This window comes from Penaeus vannamei, chromosome 6, assembly GCF_042767895.1.
Source record: "Penaeus vannamei isolate JL-2024 chromosome 6, ASM4276789v1, whole genome shotgun sequence".
Lineage (NCBI taxonomy): Eukaryota > Metazoa > Arthropoda > Malacostraca > Decapoda > Penaeidae > Penaeus > Penaeus vannamei.
The window spans coordinates 46,218,645-46,238,644 of record NC_091554.1 but is presented as its reverse complement, the minus strand read 5'-3'; the positions used below and the strand labels follow the sequence as shown (position 1 = coordinate 46,238,644).

At 37.1% G+C, this 20,000-nt stretch overlaps 2 protein-coding genes across 4 annotated transcripts in view; one reads left to right on the top strand and one right to left on the bottom strand.

Annotated features, from left to right (window-relative positions):
* LOC113811920 (epidermal growth factor receptor kinase substrate 8) overlaps positions 1-20,000 on the top strand; it is a 533,483-nt gene that overhangs the window by 7,309 nt on the left and 506,174 nt on the right. The gene's annotated exons all lie outside the window — the stretch shown is intronic.
* Positions 5,430-20,000, bottom strand: part of LOC113809548 (uncharacterized) — a 128,323-nt gene continuing 113,752 nt past the window's right edge. For both annotated transcript variants that reach the window (XM_070123106.1, XM_070123107.1), the window contains exons 3-13: positions 14,912-14,946; positions 13,368-14,050; positions 11,716-11,909; positions 11,037-11,279; positions 10,553-10,641; positions 10,046-10,131; positions 9,174-9,273; positions 8,066-8,240; positions 7,306-7,432; positions 6,282-6,412; positions 5,430-5,659 (exon numbers count right to left, since the gene is read on the bottom strand). In XM_070123106.1, coding sequence (XP_069979207.1) covers positions 5,601-5,659; positions 6,282-6,412; positions 7,306-7,432; positions 8,066-8,240; positions 9,174-9,273; positions 10,046-10,131; positions 10,553-10,641; positions 11,037-11,279; positions 11,716-11,909; positions 13,368-14,050; positions 14,912-14,914 — 1,890 coding nt within the window. In that variant the 5' untranslated portion in view covers positions 14,915-14,946 and the 3' untranslated portion in view covers positions 5,430-5,600. The remainder of the gene's footprint in view (positions 5,660-6,281; positions 6,413-7,305; positions 7,433-8,065; positions 8,241-9,173; positions 9,274-10,045; positions 10,132-10,552; positions 10,642-11,036; positions 11,280-11,715; positions 11,910-13,367; positions 14,051-14,911; positions 14,947-20,000) is intronic.

Sequence of the window (20,000 nt, the reverse complement as noted above, 5' to 3'; positions counted from 1 at the left end):
GAGTTCGCAACATCATCAGCTTATTCAATCTTGCGAAATGTGTTCATAAAACTGCCATCACACTTTCACAAGAATTAAATTTCGTCGCAAACTCTTTTTTTTTCACTTCGCATCACCTCAGTAAATTCTTCTTCATACAAAGTTCTTCACATCACTATTGACTCATTTTCCTGTCTAATATTCTCATCTTTTTCTTTCGTTATTTTGCTTCCGCGCGAGATATCCCGACCTGAATGTGGCGCCGGACCTAAATCAAGTCATGAACGAAAGGTAAGACTGTGGTCGGCTTTTGCTTCACGTGACACCTGTATATGACGACGCTGACACCTGTGAAAAATCACACCTGCATGGCTTGATTAGTCCGCTTGCGCCCGTTGGTGTGACGTCACGGCAACCCAACGAAAAAGAGTCCACGAGCCTAAACTTATTTCGGATGTGCATTCCCTAAATCCCGTTTATAATATTCGGTGATAATTTTCAAATTGGGTAGATAATAAATTGACATTTTCGTATATTAACATCTGTTCCGTGTCCACTTTCACCTGATGAATATTCTTAATCGTTAGCGCTTCACCTGCAATTACCTGTGCTATTTACACGCACATCTGTGGAGTTGAGGTCAAACCTTTACGTTCAATCATTCTGTCTACTGTATCTCTGGACTTCCCTGACTATATTTACATATATGCTATTTCATTTTTTTAAATATATATGCTATTAAGCGTAAGCATATATACAAAACATATATCTAAACATATACGCACATGGGTGAATACATGAATGAATATTCATATATATATACATATATATGTGTATATGTGTGCGTGTGCGTGCGTGTGGGTGGTGTGCGCGCGCAGACATGCACAGACACTCACACTGATGTGTAGATATTTGATGTTTGTATATAGATATATATGTGTGTATGTATATGTATGTATATATACAGTAATTTATTGATATTTAGTGATATATGACCTTGGTGTCTAAAATTTATTTGTTTTAACCGTTAGCCATTAATCATTATATGTGTGTGTGTGTTGTATTATATCAATCTCTCTTTGATTCAGTAACGCCATTTCATTTTTTCTTAGATGGCCAACTCCTGTCCTCCCCCTATTTCTAAGCTTCACGCCAGATACTGTTAGCCACGGGGAGTGTGGGTGCGACATCCCCCCCCCCCCCTCCCCCCAAAGGTCACAAATCGTCATTTCACTCGGCAGACTGGAAAAAAAATACAGTTTACTCGGCAAACTTGGTGGTCGGCATAATTTAAGAAATCAATGATCATGGTTTGTAACTCTCGAAGTTTTCATTTTCATTCCAATTCGGTCCTTTTCGAAACAAGATATTATTAAAAAGTATGAAGTGTGGAGTTAATTTTTAAAATGTTACTCGGTAATCTTGCTCCCGACACCCCCTAAAAAAAGTTTTCTAGCGCCGCCCCTGACACATACACACACACAGTGGATGTTAAGACTGTAATTTTTGCCAACTTACACCAGCACAGTCTTTCAATATAAGCTTCCAACAATGTTTCTGTCGTTCTGGCTTCGAAACTTGCTTCACTTTAATATGATTTGAAAACTTCTCATCTTACCGAACGTACTTTATGTAGGCCAATGGACATATTAACTCGACGACACATCAGTGAACGGCACAAGTTAAATTAAGGTTAGCGGACACAGCCGTATGAAGAACAATGCTTTTTCGAAAATGTTTCATGAAAAAAAATCCTTGTTCATTCACACTTTTGACAGAACATCTTGATCAAATATCATGATTTGGCTTCGTAACTAATTCAAACATTTTCAAATTTCTTCCAGAGCTTGTTACAGTTTTATGACGTCACAATTGTAAACAAACTGCGAATATGACCGACAGAAAGAACGAAATTCTCTTGACGATTTACATATTTTGTCGGGCATAGATTATATCTTTCATTATCAATCTCTGCTCGTATCTATACCGACCAGAAGTATTAACAAGAGTATATTAATAGTTTTCATTAGTCACCAGCATAGTCCTACAATTCAATAAGTTTCCAACGATGCTTCTGTTCCTCTGGCTTCGAAACCTCCTTCATGTCATTGTGATCTGAAAACCTCGTCTTCCTGGACGTAACTTCTATAAATAACACAGAAAACTAATGTAAAGTAGGTCATATATTAGGCCAATTGACATATTAACTGTACACATTAATGGCAGACAGAGCAGGTTAGACAAAGGGGGCGGGGGGGGGGGTTGCAGTTACAACTGAAGACAGACGAACAATAAATAAGCTAAAATCTTGCTTCTTTTAACTCCTGCATGGAAACTTAAGTGGACAAAAATAATCGTTTATAATAGTTTTAATGGTTTATTTATGTCATTTGGGGAAATACCGCATTTCCTGAGTTTTTTTTTTTCATGCAAATCCTTCAGAAGAACGTAAATTAAACTGAAAGACTGGGTTATTTAATTTTCTTCTAGAACCACCACACGCTCAGAAAAAATAATCCTATGTGTATCCTAGTGTAAAGTGACCTTAGAATTTCAACAAATGGAAAAGGCATTACAAATAGCGAACAGGGGGAACTGCATAAAGTTAAAACGAGACGCATTCAGTTGCTCAACATGTATCTCTTGCTTAGTTCAATGCGCGAACACTTATGTATTCAGGGAACCACGTGCGGGATAAAAAAGGAATTAGCCATTTGTTCCAACTCTATACTTATATGTTTACAAAAAAAAAAAAAAAAAAAAAAATCCTTGTGTCATTATTGTTTTTTATCCTTTTTTTCTTTATTCTCTCTTGTGTCATTAATATTCGTGGTCTAAATTACAGAGATTCATAAGGTTAATCATTTTTTACATTAATAATGATCATGGTATATCACCCACTCTTTCTTTATTATGATGATTTTTCAATGAACTGATAGACAAATAAATTCACATACAATTATATTTTTTTGCTCTCCCAGTGACCTGTACATACATTATCTATTAGAGACCCTAACTATAAAACTAATTGCTTAATAAATAATCAATATATCTATTTACTTATGAAACAAGTAGATTCATTGCTTGTGTATGAAAAATGTGAATATAATTTGTATTTTTCTTTCTCACGGACATCCAGTTGTTTACTTAAATCCTCAAATGAGTATTATAAATTTTTCTTTTTCGATCATTGATTTCTCTCTTAATATCATCAGCATCATCATTTTTATTATCATTATTATGATTCTGTTTAATTAAAGATAGGAAAGGGGTTTAGAACTCGTATGTTTATTAAAATATGTTTCTAGAAATATGCTATTCCCTGCTGATGTAAATACACACATACACACACACACACACACACACACACACACACACACACACACACACACAAACACACAAACACACAAACACAAACACACAAACACACACACACACACACACACACACACACACACACACACACACACAAACACACACACACACATACACACACACACACACACACACACACACACACACACACACACACAAACACAAACACACACACACACACACACACACAAACCCACGCACACACACACGCAAACACACACACACACACACACACACACAAACCCACGCACACACACACGCAAACACACACACACACACACACACACACACAAACCCACGCACACACACACACAAACACACACACACACACACACACACACACACACACACACACACACACACACACACACACACACACGCAAACACACACACACACACACACACACACACACACACACACACAAACACACACACACACACAAACACACACACACACACACACACACACACACACACACACAAGTTAGATGGGAAATCTAGAATGTGATAAAAATGCAGAAGTAATATTTCACATAAAGGCCATGTTGGGTAGAAAAACAAGGTAAGTGTTTTTTAAAAAATCTTTTCAGTAATTAAAAATATATTGTATATACACATCATATACAATAAAGTATACATTGCGGAACCAGCCCGCGGAGACAACAAAAACAAAACAGTACATAGATTAAACCAAATAAAAAGATGGAAGATTGCATAAAGAAACAGCTGACAGAGATCGTAGTGATAAAGACTGAGAAGAGAAAAATAACATTATAGAAAAAAAACTGTTTATTTCACCAGAGAGTAAAAGACGAAAATGATTGAAATTAAATAACGATATGTGAGAGAGGGTTAATTCGAGTAAATTTCCCGCCATAACGGTCGGCCATGTTTATGTATGCGAGTCTTCCACTAAAAACAATACACATTGTAAACATAGATGTGAGCTATTGTGTATGCTGTTGCCATACCTAAAAATAATAATAATATACAATACAACACATACCTTTGACACGGTTGTTTTTTATTATTTTCCTCACCTGTTTTTTTCACGAGGAAAAAAATCATGTGTATTTATTATATACTGCAATAGATAAGTTACTTGCTAATAATCTACTAAAACAATTAAATGGAGCTGCCAGCGGCCCCATAAGTCAACGGCGTGGATTCTGTCACAATCAACACGCAAAACAAAACAAAAATAGTTACTGCTTAAAAAGAAAATTGGAATCCAGTCCATTTTCTATGGTTTCCCCGACTAGAAATCCAGAAGACAAAATTAGAAATCAATTTATATTCTGTTCTGTGATTTCCTTAAACGAATTTTCTTTTTTGGAACACCATCTTCCTCACTTCTTTGGCAAGCTAATATGGAACAGAAGACATAAGGAAGATCGACGCCAAAGTCTGAGCTATAAATGTAAGTGACAAAAGATGATAAATCCCCCTGAGTAGGTCCGTTGCAGGTCGCGGGTTCGGTGGCTGAGAAATCCTAACCTACATCGATTTAACAGATTTAGGATGTGGCTTTTCATTGTTTCGTCCATAATACTGCATCTAAAATTGTATAAACTATATTACTTTTCCATTCTCTCTCAAAAACAGAATCTAACGAATCAAGTTTTTTTTTTAATTGTAAATCCACGACCACTCAAAAAATTATGAAACCGGATGGATATTTTCCTAAAAATGGGATTCGATACCTAATAATATTGATTTTTTTCAAACTACGCTAATCAGAATAACGCCATTTTTTACATTAAATTAATGAGGTGGTATCACAGGGAAGGTGGGCTCCATCTTGATGACGTCATCACAAAGACGCTCCCTGACTGAAAGGTTTTCATATCTGTGACGTCACTACCCAAAAAATTGTTATCTGACCTTAATATATCATCATAATCATATGATCATTCACTGATTTTCTTTTCTTTTTTGTTTTGTTTTCTTTATTTCATAATGCTACTGTTTTCCCTCAAAAATGATACATGACAGAAACTTCCATCTAAATTTTCAAAAATTTAAATGACAAGTCTTTCACTATGAACTCAAAAAATATATTTCTTTTCTATTCTTTTCTTTCTTTCTTTCTTTCTTTTTTTGAGTAGTATCGCCACGTAAGGATTAACACATACTAGGGTGAGCGAGCTTTATACACAAGACCCCTAACTGTCCCCAGGTTAGGACCCAAGGAAGCCAGAGATAAGACCTCGTTAAGTAGGACTATTTTGGATATCCTACATCTCTCAGCTTCTCGCGGCGTAGGATATCCAGTCAGACGTGTAGGATACTTTGTGGTATATTCCTGTAGAGAGAAAAGATAATTACTATTTCGTTCCTTCGATATTAATGCTAGCGTGAATATATTGGAATTCATAACCGGCCATATTTATGAAAAGTAACGAAGATTGGCACTCAGAAATTACTTTAATTTGCATGATTAACTCGTTTGATAAGATATTATCAGTGTATGTGTAGCAAAGTAAGATATATATTTACTGGAGAAGACTATCAGATTTTCCACACACAAAATTCTCAACTAATAATTGCAAGAGAGAAACAATTCCTTTTCAATACACTAAGCACATTCAGAATACTCGTTCTTGGAAGTAATTCAAATCAAAATTTCAATAGGAATTAACACAACCCAAACCTGCAATTTAAAAAATATATATATATATTCAAACAAAAAGATAAAAACAGTTATCCCGCAACCCCCTAAACACACACACACACACACACACACACACACACACACACACACACACACACACACACACAAAACCCCACCCCTCCCACACACACAACCCCACACACCCCACTCACCCACCCCACCCCCCACCCCACCCACCCACATCCCCCCCCACCCCCACCCACCCCCACCCCTCCCATCCCACCAACACACACACACCACTCCATACCCATACCTGGCTGCTTGGACTGGGCGCACGAGTACCCGGCGGACACGATACCAGCCAGGTACCAGCGCCCGCCGTCCTGGATCATCAGGGGACCACCAGAATCGCCCTGACACGAGTCTTTGCCGCCCTGGTTGTACCTGGGAGGAGGAGGAGGAGGAGGAAAGGCCGTTAGGAGATTTGGGAGGACATTTTGGGCGGTTTAGGATAGGGGGGAAGAAGATGGGAGTTTTGAGGGCGTGATGATGAGGGTAATGACGTAGATGAAAATGATAATCATGATGATAATGATAATCATGATGATAATGATAATGATAATCATGATGATGATAATGATAATCATGATGATAATGATAATGATAATCATGATGATAATGATAATGATAATCATGATGATAATGATAATCATGATGATGATAATGATAATCATGATGATAATGATAATCATGATGATAATGATAATGATTATATCGATAATGATAACAATAACAATAATAATAACAATTATCAATATCATTATTAACTTTATTAATAGTAATATAATAATGATCTTAACAATGATATTTTTTATCATTATCATTATTATTATTATTATCGTTATTACTATTATTATTATTATAATTATACGACGAATTGAAAACGATAGTTACAAGAGAAAAACAAGAAAATAACTGTAAACATGTGCTAAGTGACCATAAAAAATACAGAGAAAACAGATAAAATTTCTAGACGTTCAAATGCGCATAAAAAAAAAAAATAATAATTATAATGATGATAATAACAATAACAATAATAATAATAAAAACAAAAATAATCATGATAATAATGACAGAAATAATAATAATAATACCAGAAATAATAATAATAATAACAGAAATAATAATGATGATAACAGAAATAATAATAATAATAATACCAGAAATAATAATAATAATACCAGAAATAATAACAATAATAATTAATAGATAAATGAATAATAGAAACTAAAAATAAATAAAATAACATCACGGTTCACCAAGCCCCCCTCACTCACCCAGCACACATCATTTCGTCGTGGATGATGACGTTGATGCCCCTCTGCCGGTGCCAGTCCTCGCACAGGCGGGAGTCCAGGATGGGCACGTCCACCACCTGCAGCGTCTTCGGCCGGAGCTTCGAGCCTGGCGGGAGGGGGGGAGATTTAAGATTTAAGATTTAAGGTTTGGTTTGAATTCCTTCAAAAGATTAAGATTCAAGATTTGGTTTGAATTCCGTCAAAAGATTAAGATTTAAGATTTAGTTTGAATTCCACCAAAAGATTAAGATTCAAGATTTAGTTCTAATTCCATTTGTTACAGTGGATAATCTTTGCTATGACATAGTTTTTATTTTGCTTTCAAATCTCCCCCTGTGTGCAAGGAGTGGCCGGGGTTACCACTCACTGGCCGGGCGGGGGATCGAACGCAGGTCCGCAAGATTGCTAGACCAGCACCTTACCGCTACGCCAGCACAGAGATGGGTAAGATTAGGACTTGTATTTGGAAGAAGAAAGACGATAAAAAGTACAAGAACAAGTTGAAGAAGAAGAAAGGAAGGAAAAAGTAAGGATTTCTCGCTTTTCATGTATTCCCTATTTGCTCTGCGTTTATATATATATATATATATATATATATATATATATATATATATATATATATATATATATATATATATATATATATATGTGTGTGTGTGTGTGTGTGTGTGTGTGCGTGTGTGTGTGTGTGTGTGTGTGTGTGTGTGTGTGTGTGTCTGTGTGTGTATATACAACGTACCGGCCTGCAGCGCGCCCCATCCGGCAGCCCACGCGATGCTCCCCAGCCAGTCGGTCCCTTTCTCCGGCAGGCAGATGGGCTGGATGTGCGGTTCGTAGGCCACGGGGGCGTCCAGGGTGATCACGGCCACGTCGAACCGGTCGGCTTGGGGCGTGAATTTGAAGTTCGGATGGACCTGTGGGGGGGGGGGGGGGGCAATATGTTATAATGTTTATTGGTATATTATTTTTTTCAGGGATATATGAGTGAATATAAACATTTATAATGTTTATTGGTATGTTATTTCTTGGGGGTTATAAGAGTAAATATAAACATAGGCCGACATTCTGTTTAATTTTGTTTGTTGATATATTATTTCTTCAGGGATATACTAGTAAATATAAAGATAGGCCTACATGTGCATTATTCTATACAAATATTCACATAATATATACCCATTAAGACAAAAATAATTGCCATTTCTCTATTACAAATCCATTATTCACACATAAACGTATACATACATTCACTGATAAACACAACTATGTAATATGAAGTCACAAGAGACACATTTAAACCTTTAGTTGTGTGTTTAAACCAATGACATGTTGCTTGGAGACAAATTGGACACATTGTGGGAGACACAACAGGAGATATTCGGATACAAATCTCCTGATATGTATGAGAACATGTCTGTTACAATGAGTGACATGTCGGTAATAAGAGTCGACTTGGTGAAACTGTCCACTTTCTGTTGGTCTGTTGGTTGGCGTGAGGTCTCTGGCATCACCTCGTCCACACCAGGACTGCCAACATGTCAATTACAATGTTCCTCAACGACTTGACAACTTGTTACCAAACTTGTCAGTCTTCATGTTACCACCGTGTTTTGTCACAGGTGTGGACGCAACCTCATACTCACAAACACACAAACAAACACGTAGATTCCTCCACCCAGGAGATAACCCGAAAACACAACACGCTCTCTACAACCTCACAACACTACAACCTCACAACACTCTCTACAACCTCACAAGCTCTCTACAACCCACACAACACGCTCTCTACAACCCGCACAACACACTACAACCGCACAACACGCTCCCTACAACCTCAGCCTCGCCCTCACCTTAATTTCCGAGGCCCCGTAGATTCGAGGGTTGAAGTGCTCCTTGTCGGAGTTGAGGATGTAGTCTCCAAGAGTCACTCGGATCTGATGTGCTCGCGCCCTAAAAAAAAAAAAAAAAGGCCTTACTAATAGGGATAATAATGATAATAACGATGGTGGTGATGATATCAATGATAATAACGATGGTGATTATGATATCCATGATAATAACGATGGTGGTGATGATATCAATGATAATGACGATGGTGATGATGGTATCAGTGATGATAATGATAGTAATAAACACATGAATGAGGATGTTAATAAGAATAAGAATAGAAATATGTAGAAATAAGAATGAGAATGATGATACTGATAATGTTGACTGTCTTGTTAATAATGATAAAAATGATGATAATAACAATGGTAATTATAATGGTAATAATGATGATAATAACGGCAATAATAATAAAAATAATAATGATGAAGGTTTCTTTAGCATTAGTGTTACATAAGTAAAACTGCCACTAACTAGTATTAGCAATTATGTATCTAATAGATTAAATTACAGCTAATATATACTAATTACTTGCATTACATTCTGGTTCACATATTTTAGCATCAACATCTGCCTCTAAAGATAAATATAATCTGTTGCATAGACGCTAACAGATATCTTTTAAATTCTACTCCATATATAAAACCAGGTATTACATTATCACATTTTGCAAACTTCAGATTCTAAAGAACACAAAAAAAAATCCAAAAATATTCATTCATGACCATATTCCTTTCAAAATTAAAGAGATTTAGATAGATTTAGATCTTATCTGTCTTTCAAAATTAAAGAGATTTTGATCCTATCTGTCTTTCAACACATGTCAAGTACTGACCTCGCTACACAGTGTCCAGCAGTGACCACGTGATACTGGTTGATAAGGGAGCCACCACATCGACTGGATCCAATTCTGATATAAGCCTGGGATCAAATAAATATGGGGTTATATTATTTTTTTTACTCAACTTTCTAACGTGACGAAAAAAAATCGTGTTCCGTTTGCTGTATTCCAAGTGGAGGAAAATATATGCCATTGATTTATTTCTATCTATTAATTTAGTTTTTTATTTATTTCTGTTTATTGATTTATTTTTAAATTTATTTCTGTTTATTGATTTATTTTTTCATTTATTCCTGTTTATTCATTTATTTTTCAATTTATTTCTGTTTATTCATTTATTTTTTAAATGTATTTGTTTATACATTTATTTTTAATCTATTTCTGTTTACTAATTTATTTTTTAATTTATTTCTGTCTATTCATTTATTTTTTAATTTATTTCTGTTTATTTATTCTTTTTTTTTCTTCAATATGCACTAAGTTTCGTCGTGTTTCTCTCACCGTCCAAGGGAAGGAGCCGAACCCTGCTTCAGTGCCTCCGACGATCCTTCTCTGGGCGGACAAACGGCTGCTGGCACTAAGTCCGCAGTCTGGAAGAGTAAAGGGCGTGTTAACAAAAAAAAAAAAAAAAAAAAAAAAAAAAAAAAAAAAAAAAAACTTATAATGTCATTTCTTAATTCCCCAAGATATTAAAGCTTAGACACCCCTCCACCCACAAAAATAATAATAATAATAATAATAATAATAATAAATAAATAAAAAATAAGATCAATTTTGAAAATATATATGTGTATGTGCGTGTGCGTGTGTGTGTGTGTGTGTGTGTGTGTGTGTGTGTGTGTGTGTGTGTGTGTGTGTGTGTGTGTGTGTGTGTGTGTGTGTGTGTGTGTGTGTGTGTGTGTGTGTGTGTGTGTGTGTGTGTGTGTGTGTGTGTGTGTGTCTGTCTCCACACGAGCCAACAAAAAACCCGCCCCGCAGACGCCACCTCTGTCGTTCCTGATGGGGCCGTAGTCGATGGGGACGAAGCCCGTCTTGTCGTCCCGGTAGGACTCGTGGCCGCGCTGCCCCCGGTTGTTGGGCCTCGAGCAGCAGGCGAAGAGGAAGCCCCCGCAGCCGCCGTCGATCAGGCCGCCGCCGAGCCAGCAGAAGAGGAAGAACTCGCAACTTCCGCTGTAGCAGAGGGACTGGTCGCCGAGGAACAGCCTCTTGGTGGCCCTCGACAAGCCGTCTGAAGGGACGAGGGTGTGAGTTAGGCCTTACGAACCGTGGCGTAGACAATCCACTTTTATTAAAGAACAAATAATAGTTTTTGATAGAGAATCCACTTTTATTCAACAACAAACGATAGTTTTTGATAGAGAATCCACTTTTATCAAACAACAAATAATAGTTTTTGATAGAGAATCCACTTTTATTAAACAACAAACGATAGTTTTTGATAGAGAATCCATTTTTATCAAACAACAAATAATAGTTTTTGATAGACAATCCACTTTTATTAAACAACAAATAATAGTTCTTGATAGACAATCCACTTTTATTAAACAACAAATAATAGTTTTTGATAGACAATCCAACCTTCCCATGGAAATCAGTCTCCCCTTAAAAAATCACGTATTAACCCCCCCCCCCCCCCCAAATACACAGCTTCTCTCTCTACTCACTGCCGTCCCTCCTCCGCTGGGGCGTCGTCCTGGGGTTGCGGTCGAGCGGGAGGGCGTGGGGCCGGTCGCCTGCTCCTCCAGGGCCCTCCAGGTTCCCTCCGAGCATGAGGTGCTGCTCCAGCGCCGCGACGCCCGAGCCGCTGATGCCCAGGCGCTCGGCGATCTGTGTGGCTTGGAGGGCGTCCAGGCTGAACCTACCAGGAGGGAGACATTAAGCTCTACGCGCTCTCTCGGACGAGCTCTCCGGGAGACTAGGGCTACCGGCTCTCGTGCTCTACGGGGTTCTATCGCAAGAATTTTTATGGATTGATTTTTTTTACGGGGTTCAATTGCAAGATTTTTTTTATGGATTGATTTTTTTTACGGGGTTCAATTGTAAGATTTTTATGGATTGATCTTTTTTACGGGGTTCTATTGTAAAGTTTCAATGGATAGTTTTTTTTATTGGTTTGTTTTTAAAAAGATTTATGCTTTGGGTGGGGATTTTGAGATGCGGTTGATGCATTTTAGACTGGAAATTGAGTGGCAATAAAAAAGTACACGCATCTCTCTCGTTTTATGAATTGATCTTTTTTATTGATTTTGTTTTAGAAAAGATTTATGCTTAGGGGTGTTGAGATACGGTTGATGTATTTTAGACTGTAACTGACTGGCAATAAAAAGTACACACAGTCTATCAGGAAATGCATGTGTTTACTATTACAGTTTTATTTTTCTTTCTTTTTTCCTGGTGTTAAAGATATTTCAGATCAAGAGAAAGTAATTGTCTCGACCATATATATACTTAGGAACACTAACTTACATAAAGTGTCTAAGCCAAAATAGTAAATGAACTTCCAAGAAAAATATATCATGGAAATTAAATAGTTAGTCCCAAAAAATGCGAGAATCGCACTGCGCTGGGTTCCAGTATCACAGAAAATGTATTATCTGCTTTTCAGGAGTTACTATGTTATTTGCTTCACAGTTAGACTAAGTACAAAAACCAAGTAAAACCATTGCTAAACCCGTCCTTATCACTGACTGATAACACCCCCACGTCAAAGGAAATTAAAATGGTAAATCAGTCGGGGATACAGTCGTCAAAGGTCGACCCAGGAGAACAAAAATCCTGGATTTTTTTTTTTTTTTTAGCGAATCGGAAACGAGGACGGACGCCGCCGCCCACGAATCAAGGTTGTCTCCCGCGTCAGCCTACGTCATGGCCCTGTCGTGACGCGCTAAGGGTCAGTTAAGGGTCATAAGGGTGACTGTAACATTGACAGCCTCCCCCTCCTCCTGCCGCTGCCTGTAAGGTCGAGTCCGTCATAATTCTGTTTGAGATAATGCACTTAAATGGACATCACATACACACATGCATGCAAACAACACATCCGATTCAGTATAAATTTCAGTTGTAAGTTCTTGTTCTTGTATCTTTCTCCAATCTGTCGCTCTAACAATTTAATTCTGACTAATGTTAATCAGCTGTCGCTCTAGTAGTTTATTTCTGACCTATGTTAATCAGCAAGAGTCTGTGAGTGATTTCTACACGTGTCTCCATGTGGTTAAGTAAGTTACTGAATTAGAGAATTAAGGGTCTTTGGTTACCTACAGTCGTCCCCTAGATCCTCACTCCCCATCCACACAGAGGGGGAGTAAGGACGACCTACCGCGTCAGGATGCTATTGAACTCCTCGTGGGAGAGGGTGGCGTTGTGCTCGGGGAGTTCCGTGATGGAGATCCCCCCGGTGGCGTTGGCGAGCTGGAGGAACGGGGTGAGGGCGTTGGTGGGGGGGCCCGTCGCGCCCTCCCCGACGCCGAGGTGGGGGGGGAGGTTGGCGCTCTCCCCGACGCCGAGGTGGGGGGGGAGGAGGTTGGCGCTCTCCCCGACGGCGAGGTGGGGGAGGTTGGCGCTCTCCCCGACGCCGAGGTGGGGGAGGACGGCCGGCAGGGGCTGGTAGGGGTCGACGGGGGACGGGACGAAGGGCGGGAGGGGCGTGTCCTCGGGGCCGGAGGTCGGGGGCGGCTCCGTGTCCTCAAAGATCGGGTCTTCGGTGCGCGGGGCCGACGGGGGGGCCGACGGGGGGTCCTCGGCTCGAGAAGGACGGAGACTGCGAAGGAAGTTCTCCGCCGGCTCGCTGGGGTCATGCAGCGGGGCGGGCAGCTGGTCACGTGACAGGGAGGGGATCAGGTCATGAGGGTCTGGGGAGAGGGAGGAGGGGGAGAGGGGAGGGGAGGGGGGGTTCACGGGGCTCGGAAGGGGCTGGGGACTGAGGTTTCCGAAGCCCGGGGTTGCCAGGAGGAGAAGTGAAGCCGCCGCCACATGGTGGAGCATGGCCGACACCCGACCAATCTGGAAGAGGCGAGAAAAGGTAAGTTTCTTCAATACATTTTTATTTTTTATTCAGTGGTTACTTAAGAACAGTTTCTATCCCTAATTCTATTACATAACAAATTAATAAATGTAACATATCTAAGCGGAGATAAGCTTCACGTAGATTCTTCAATACATTATTATCATTTTTTTCAAATCTAGTGGTTACTTAAGAAACAGTTTCCATCACTAATTATATTGCATAACATATTAATAAATATAACACATCCAAGCGGAGGTAAGCTTCATGTATATTCTTCAATACATATTTTTTTATTCATTGGTTACTTAAAAAACAGTTTCTAATACAAACTACATTATATAACAAATTAATAAATATAACATATCCAAGCGGAGGTAAGACTGATGTAGATTCTTCAATACATTTTTTTTCATTTAGTGGTTACTTAAGAAGTTTCTATCACTAATTATATTACATAACAAATTAATAAATATAACATATCCAAGCGGAGGTAAGACTGATGTAGATTCTTCAATACATTTTCTTTTTTTTTCATTTAGTGGTTACTTAAGAACAGTTTCTATTACAAATGATATTACATTACAAATTCATAAGAACAATTCAGATTAACAATTTAAAAGAGGTAAAATTCATGTAAATTCTTCAATATCTTATTCAGCAGTTACTTAAAAACAGTTTCTATTGCTAATTATATTACATAATAAATTCATATGAACAAAACCCTATTTCAGATGAACAAATTAAATTGAATCAACAAATGTTCAAATATTATGCTTATCTTAGAATGACATGAAAAGAAACCGTGTCCTTTATGTGACGAAAAGAGAAATTAGTCGTTTACGTATTCAAGTACTTACCATATTACGCTAATGCCACCGGAAGCTGCATTGACCTGTGTGAGAAAAAGAAAAAAATGTTTAGTAATTTATCTATTTATTTATCTTATTTATTTTTTTATTTGTTTATTTATTTTTATTTCATTTCATTTTATTTATACTTCGAGGTCCCCTTTGTTGTTTTTTGTTTATCTTAATCTTTAAAATTTAACCGATTTTTTATTTTCTCCCTTCAGTCTAAAAAAGAGAGAAAGGGACAAACACTGTGTTACAAGTGCATAGCTAATGTAAAAATATATATAAATACATAAATAAATACAATAAAAATATACAATTTAGCAAACTGAAAAAATTCCCTTCTATTCCATTTATATCCAACGAAATATTCGCTTATTTTACGCTTCTTCCACAAAATCGCTGAGCATCTAGTCTAAAAAATACGTTAATGCATACGTAAAAGTCTTCATTTTACGAACATTCTGCAGAGTTTTGTCTTTTCTTGTCCAAATTTGCGGGAAATAATTTGCGAGTTCAGAGATTCACTGATTCGAAACACCAAGCTCGGATTTTTGTCTCGGAAATTGCTGTTCATTCAAGTGTGAATGGTGTACTTTATAGTAAAAAAAATAAACAAATAAATAAATAAATAAAATATTTATAATATTTGGGGTGGAAAGTAGCTTAAAAGTAGATGAAAAAGATATACATATTTTTTATTTCTTTAGTGTAATGGGTTGTCAGGTAATTGCAAAAGAATGGTTGGGTTTGTTGACATTTAGGCCTGAGCGCTGATCCGCAAAAGAAACTATAAATTACATATGATTGTGTTTATACCTTTTCCACGCTTGAATTATCAATAAAAAAAGATGAGCGACTCGTCATCTCGTCTTTCGAACGAATATGCAAAACATCCATCATTTGGAAAGTAATTTCTAAACATAGGTGAACAAATATGGAAATTCAAAGTCACGCCAAATTTTCCCGCCATATTTTCCCGCGCTTTCTGCATCAGTGGGCGATCGTCAGCTGTTTCTTTCAAAATTGTTGACGATGCCTATTCATCATGTGTGAACAAGCAAAAATAATTAATGAATGAATAAGGCTCGATATTTTTCAAGTCAAAACTGATCAAACCCATATAATCTTCGATGCATAAATGACATAGAGAAAGAAGAGAAAGCACAGACGAGAGACGTAAACATAACACATCAAAACGTAGTCTTCATTTCATAGTAGCCATTATTTCTTAGAAATAAGGTACCGTCTTATCCCTTAACGAAGAGTTCCTGACTTAAAATTAATCAAATTAATTCTCCAGTTAAGGTCGTAAATAGTAAAATTATACAAAACCACGATCAGCTTGTCATAACGAAGCGAACAGACATATGATAATGAAATCAATAGCATCTGTCTCCTTATCCCTTTCACTTCAAATATGGAAGGAGTGTAAAGCATTCATGAATAGATTTCGAGTTTTACATATATCACATGTTTGTGTATGTGCACTGGTAAACATGCATATATATGCATATTTCTATATATTTGTAACTGTATTGCGTATGAATCTATCTATCTATCTATATCTATCTATCTATCTATCTATCTATCTATCTATCTATCTATCTATCTATCTATCTATCTATCTATCTATCTATCTATCTATCTATATACATATATGATATATATGTATATGTATACATATATATATATATATATATGTATATATAGTAGTATATAAATATATTTTCATAAATCATAGTATAACTAAGTTTACTATAAATTTCTATATGAATCATTATTTTAAACCGTAACCAAAACTACACAAGAAAAATCCTACAAATAAGAAGTTAAAACAACAATTCCTTTTAGTCCAGACTTCACCATGTACTTAGAGCTCAGCCAGTTCTCTTGTAAATAATACGTAAATGATTGCAAATAATCATTCCAGTCTTGTTTTCTGCACGAATCCCCAAACAAATTTCAGACGAACAGACTAGGCCAGAGAGAGACAGATTTAGGACATAAACTATGGTTTGGTGGATCTGAAACAAGGATACTGGAATAGACAAATTAAAGGCTTTATGAAACAAACGCCGTGCCACCATCATATAAACACGTGATTGTTATTTTAGCTGAAGGAATATTCTCCCAAAGGACTGCATCTTCACCCTGCAAGATATTTCTGCAAGATTTCAGTATAAAAAAGGTCTTTTTTTTGGCTTGGAAAGAGCTTGGATATTATTTACATCGAAGGTCTACGGAGTTTTTTGAGAATGGTTTCGGCGAAAAGATTATAACCAACGAGAAAGGCTTGGATAAGGAGTGTATTATCAGACGACAGTGACGAAAGACCCAGAATGAGTTTGAAAGCATGAGAAAAGCAATGAAATAGTGATTCCAGAAGGATAACCCATACATATATACACATTACATACACACACACACAATGAATTTGAAAGCATGAGAAGAGGAGACGGATGACCCATACACACACACACACACACACACACACACACACACACACACACACACACACGCACAATGAATTTGAAAGCATGAGAAGAAAAGGATCACACACACACACAGAGACACACACACACAAACACACACACACACACACACCACCTGCTCCAGAGCTAGTAGCCACCAGACAGGGCTCCCCCACACAACCACCTTCCACTAGGAAAGGAATAGTCAATAGCAAGACTCAATTTAGGGTTTCATAGAGTTGTGTTCGGCTTTGCACCTTAAGACAAGAGCTCGATTTTCTCATTACGACCTCGGTATCAAGTGGAAACCTCTTGAATGAAAGCTTTAGGAAAAATATATATTAAAAACAACACAAGGAAGTAAACAGTATATACAGTATATGTGCGTCAAATACACCAGCCTATACGAGGAAAGTAAAATCCACTTAGTTATCGTGTGTTGTTCCCTACAAAGTGAAATGTTTAATGTTTGAAACATATAAGTGTGCTAGACATCAACATACAACATGAAAGCTACCCACAATTCCTTTTATACATACGTTTACTTATGATAGATAGATAGATAGATAGATAGATAGATAGATAGATAGATAGATAGGTAGATAGATAGATAGGTAGATAGATAGATAGGTAGATAGATAGATAGATAGTTAGGTAGATAGATAGATAGATATATTATATGTATACACATACTATTCAAGTCACCAGATTACTCAAAGATGACTAGCCTATCAAAATATCCTACTCTTGCATTTCATGACCTAATTTATCTACTTCTCTCTATGTCAAAAAAACGACCGACTTACTCCCTTCCTGGTGGATATCTTAACCCGCAAAAGGGAATATAGAAAGAACCGTATTCCTGTTAACAAATGTAGAAAAAAGTATGAATGAGAATGAATATCATTACAATACAAGAGATGTATTTGACCGGTTTCGAATAGATCTTCGTCAGAAATACATTTACGAAGATATATATATTCGACACCGGTCAAATACATCTCTTGTATTACGAATATATAAATTCTCATTCATACCAACCTTTTAAACATAATGTAAAAAAAAAAAGAAAAAAAAAAAAAAAAAAAAAAGCTATCTAAGGACCTTCTGTATAAAACACGCTTTGATATCATGTATCAGTCACCCTGCATTCCGAACAATTTAATAGGGTAGAAATTCCCATTAATTAAAGTGCTTTCTCACCGCTATTACACTCCAGTACAAAAGAGGCTTGTTACACCCATTTACTATTATCATCTTAATGGCCCAATTTGGAACGTAAATGTCATAGAGCGTTGGAAACTGGCAATTGACGAATCATATTTCTTTCAGATTTCCCCTGGATTTTCTTGGTACAGATTTCTCAGGGAACAAACGGATTTAAAATTAGTACAGGTGTTAAAATTAGTACAGGTGTTTGAGTGAAATATAAGTAAGAACATTACCAATATCTGGAAATATTAGGTTTGCTGATCTATCAATATGAAATTATTATTTTACATAGTTATAAATTATATGCTGAATTATTTTGTTTTCTAGTTGTATTAAGATATATTCAATATTACTATTAATATGACTAATTTCTTTCCCATTAAGTAATAGGTAAAAAAAATACGGTATACTCGTTCAGTCGAGTTAACAAATAGTCTATTGTCAATGTTTCACTTTCTTCCCACTTCTTAATACTTTTTGGCCCACTTTCTCTCTCTCTCTCCATATCTCTCTCTCTCTCTCTCTCTCTCTCTCTCTCTCTCTCTCTCTCTCTCTCTCTCTCTCTCTCTCTCTCTCTCTCTCTCTCTCTGCATATCTTTTATATCTACAAATTACACGTAAAAACATCAGTCTTTATAAACACCGTTTTCCTGACTATGCTATTACGTACAATACCTCCCCATACACACACACACACACACACACACACACACACACACACACACACACACACACAAAAACGCTTCCCTCATTCAGACAGTTAATCATATAAAAAAGAAATCCTGAATGAAAAAATACCAATCATAATAAAGACATAAAAAAAACACGCATTCTATTCCAAGCCCAAGAAAAAAACACTAATTATAATAACAGATGTAATAACAGCGCTCCCTATAAGGTTCAAGATTTCCCAGGAGTTAATATAATTCATGGTTTATCTCGACTTTCTATTCCATTGGGAGCTGCTGTCACGTCCGAAGCGTGTTAAGCGTTCTCGGGGTCTGTCTTTGTCGTTCTGGTGTTTTCTATTCTTGTTGTGTCTGTCTGATTGTGTCTGGCTGTCTGTCTGTGTGTCTGTCTGGCTGTCTGTGTCTGGCTGTCTGTCTGGCTGGCTGTCTGTGTGTCTGTGTGATTCTCTCTATATGTGTTTGTGTTTGTGTGTTTGTTATGTGTGTGTGTGTTTGTTGTGTGTGTGTTTATGTGTGTGTGTGTGTGTGTGTGTGTGTGTGTGTGTGTGTGTGTGTGTGTGTGTGTGTGTGTGTGTGTGTGTGTGTGTGTGTGTGTATGTGTGTTTGTCGCCTTCATATTCTCTCTCAATCTTTCTTTCTTTTCTTATTTCATTACTTCTACTTACTTCCCATCATTCTCTATCCGTTCCTGATTCTTCCCGTTCCTTTATGCCTCCCCCA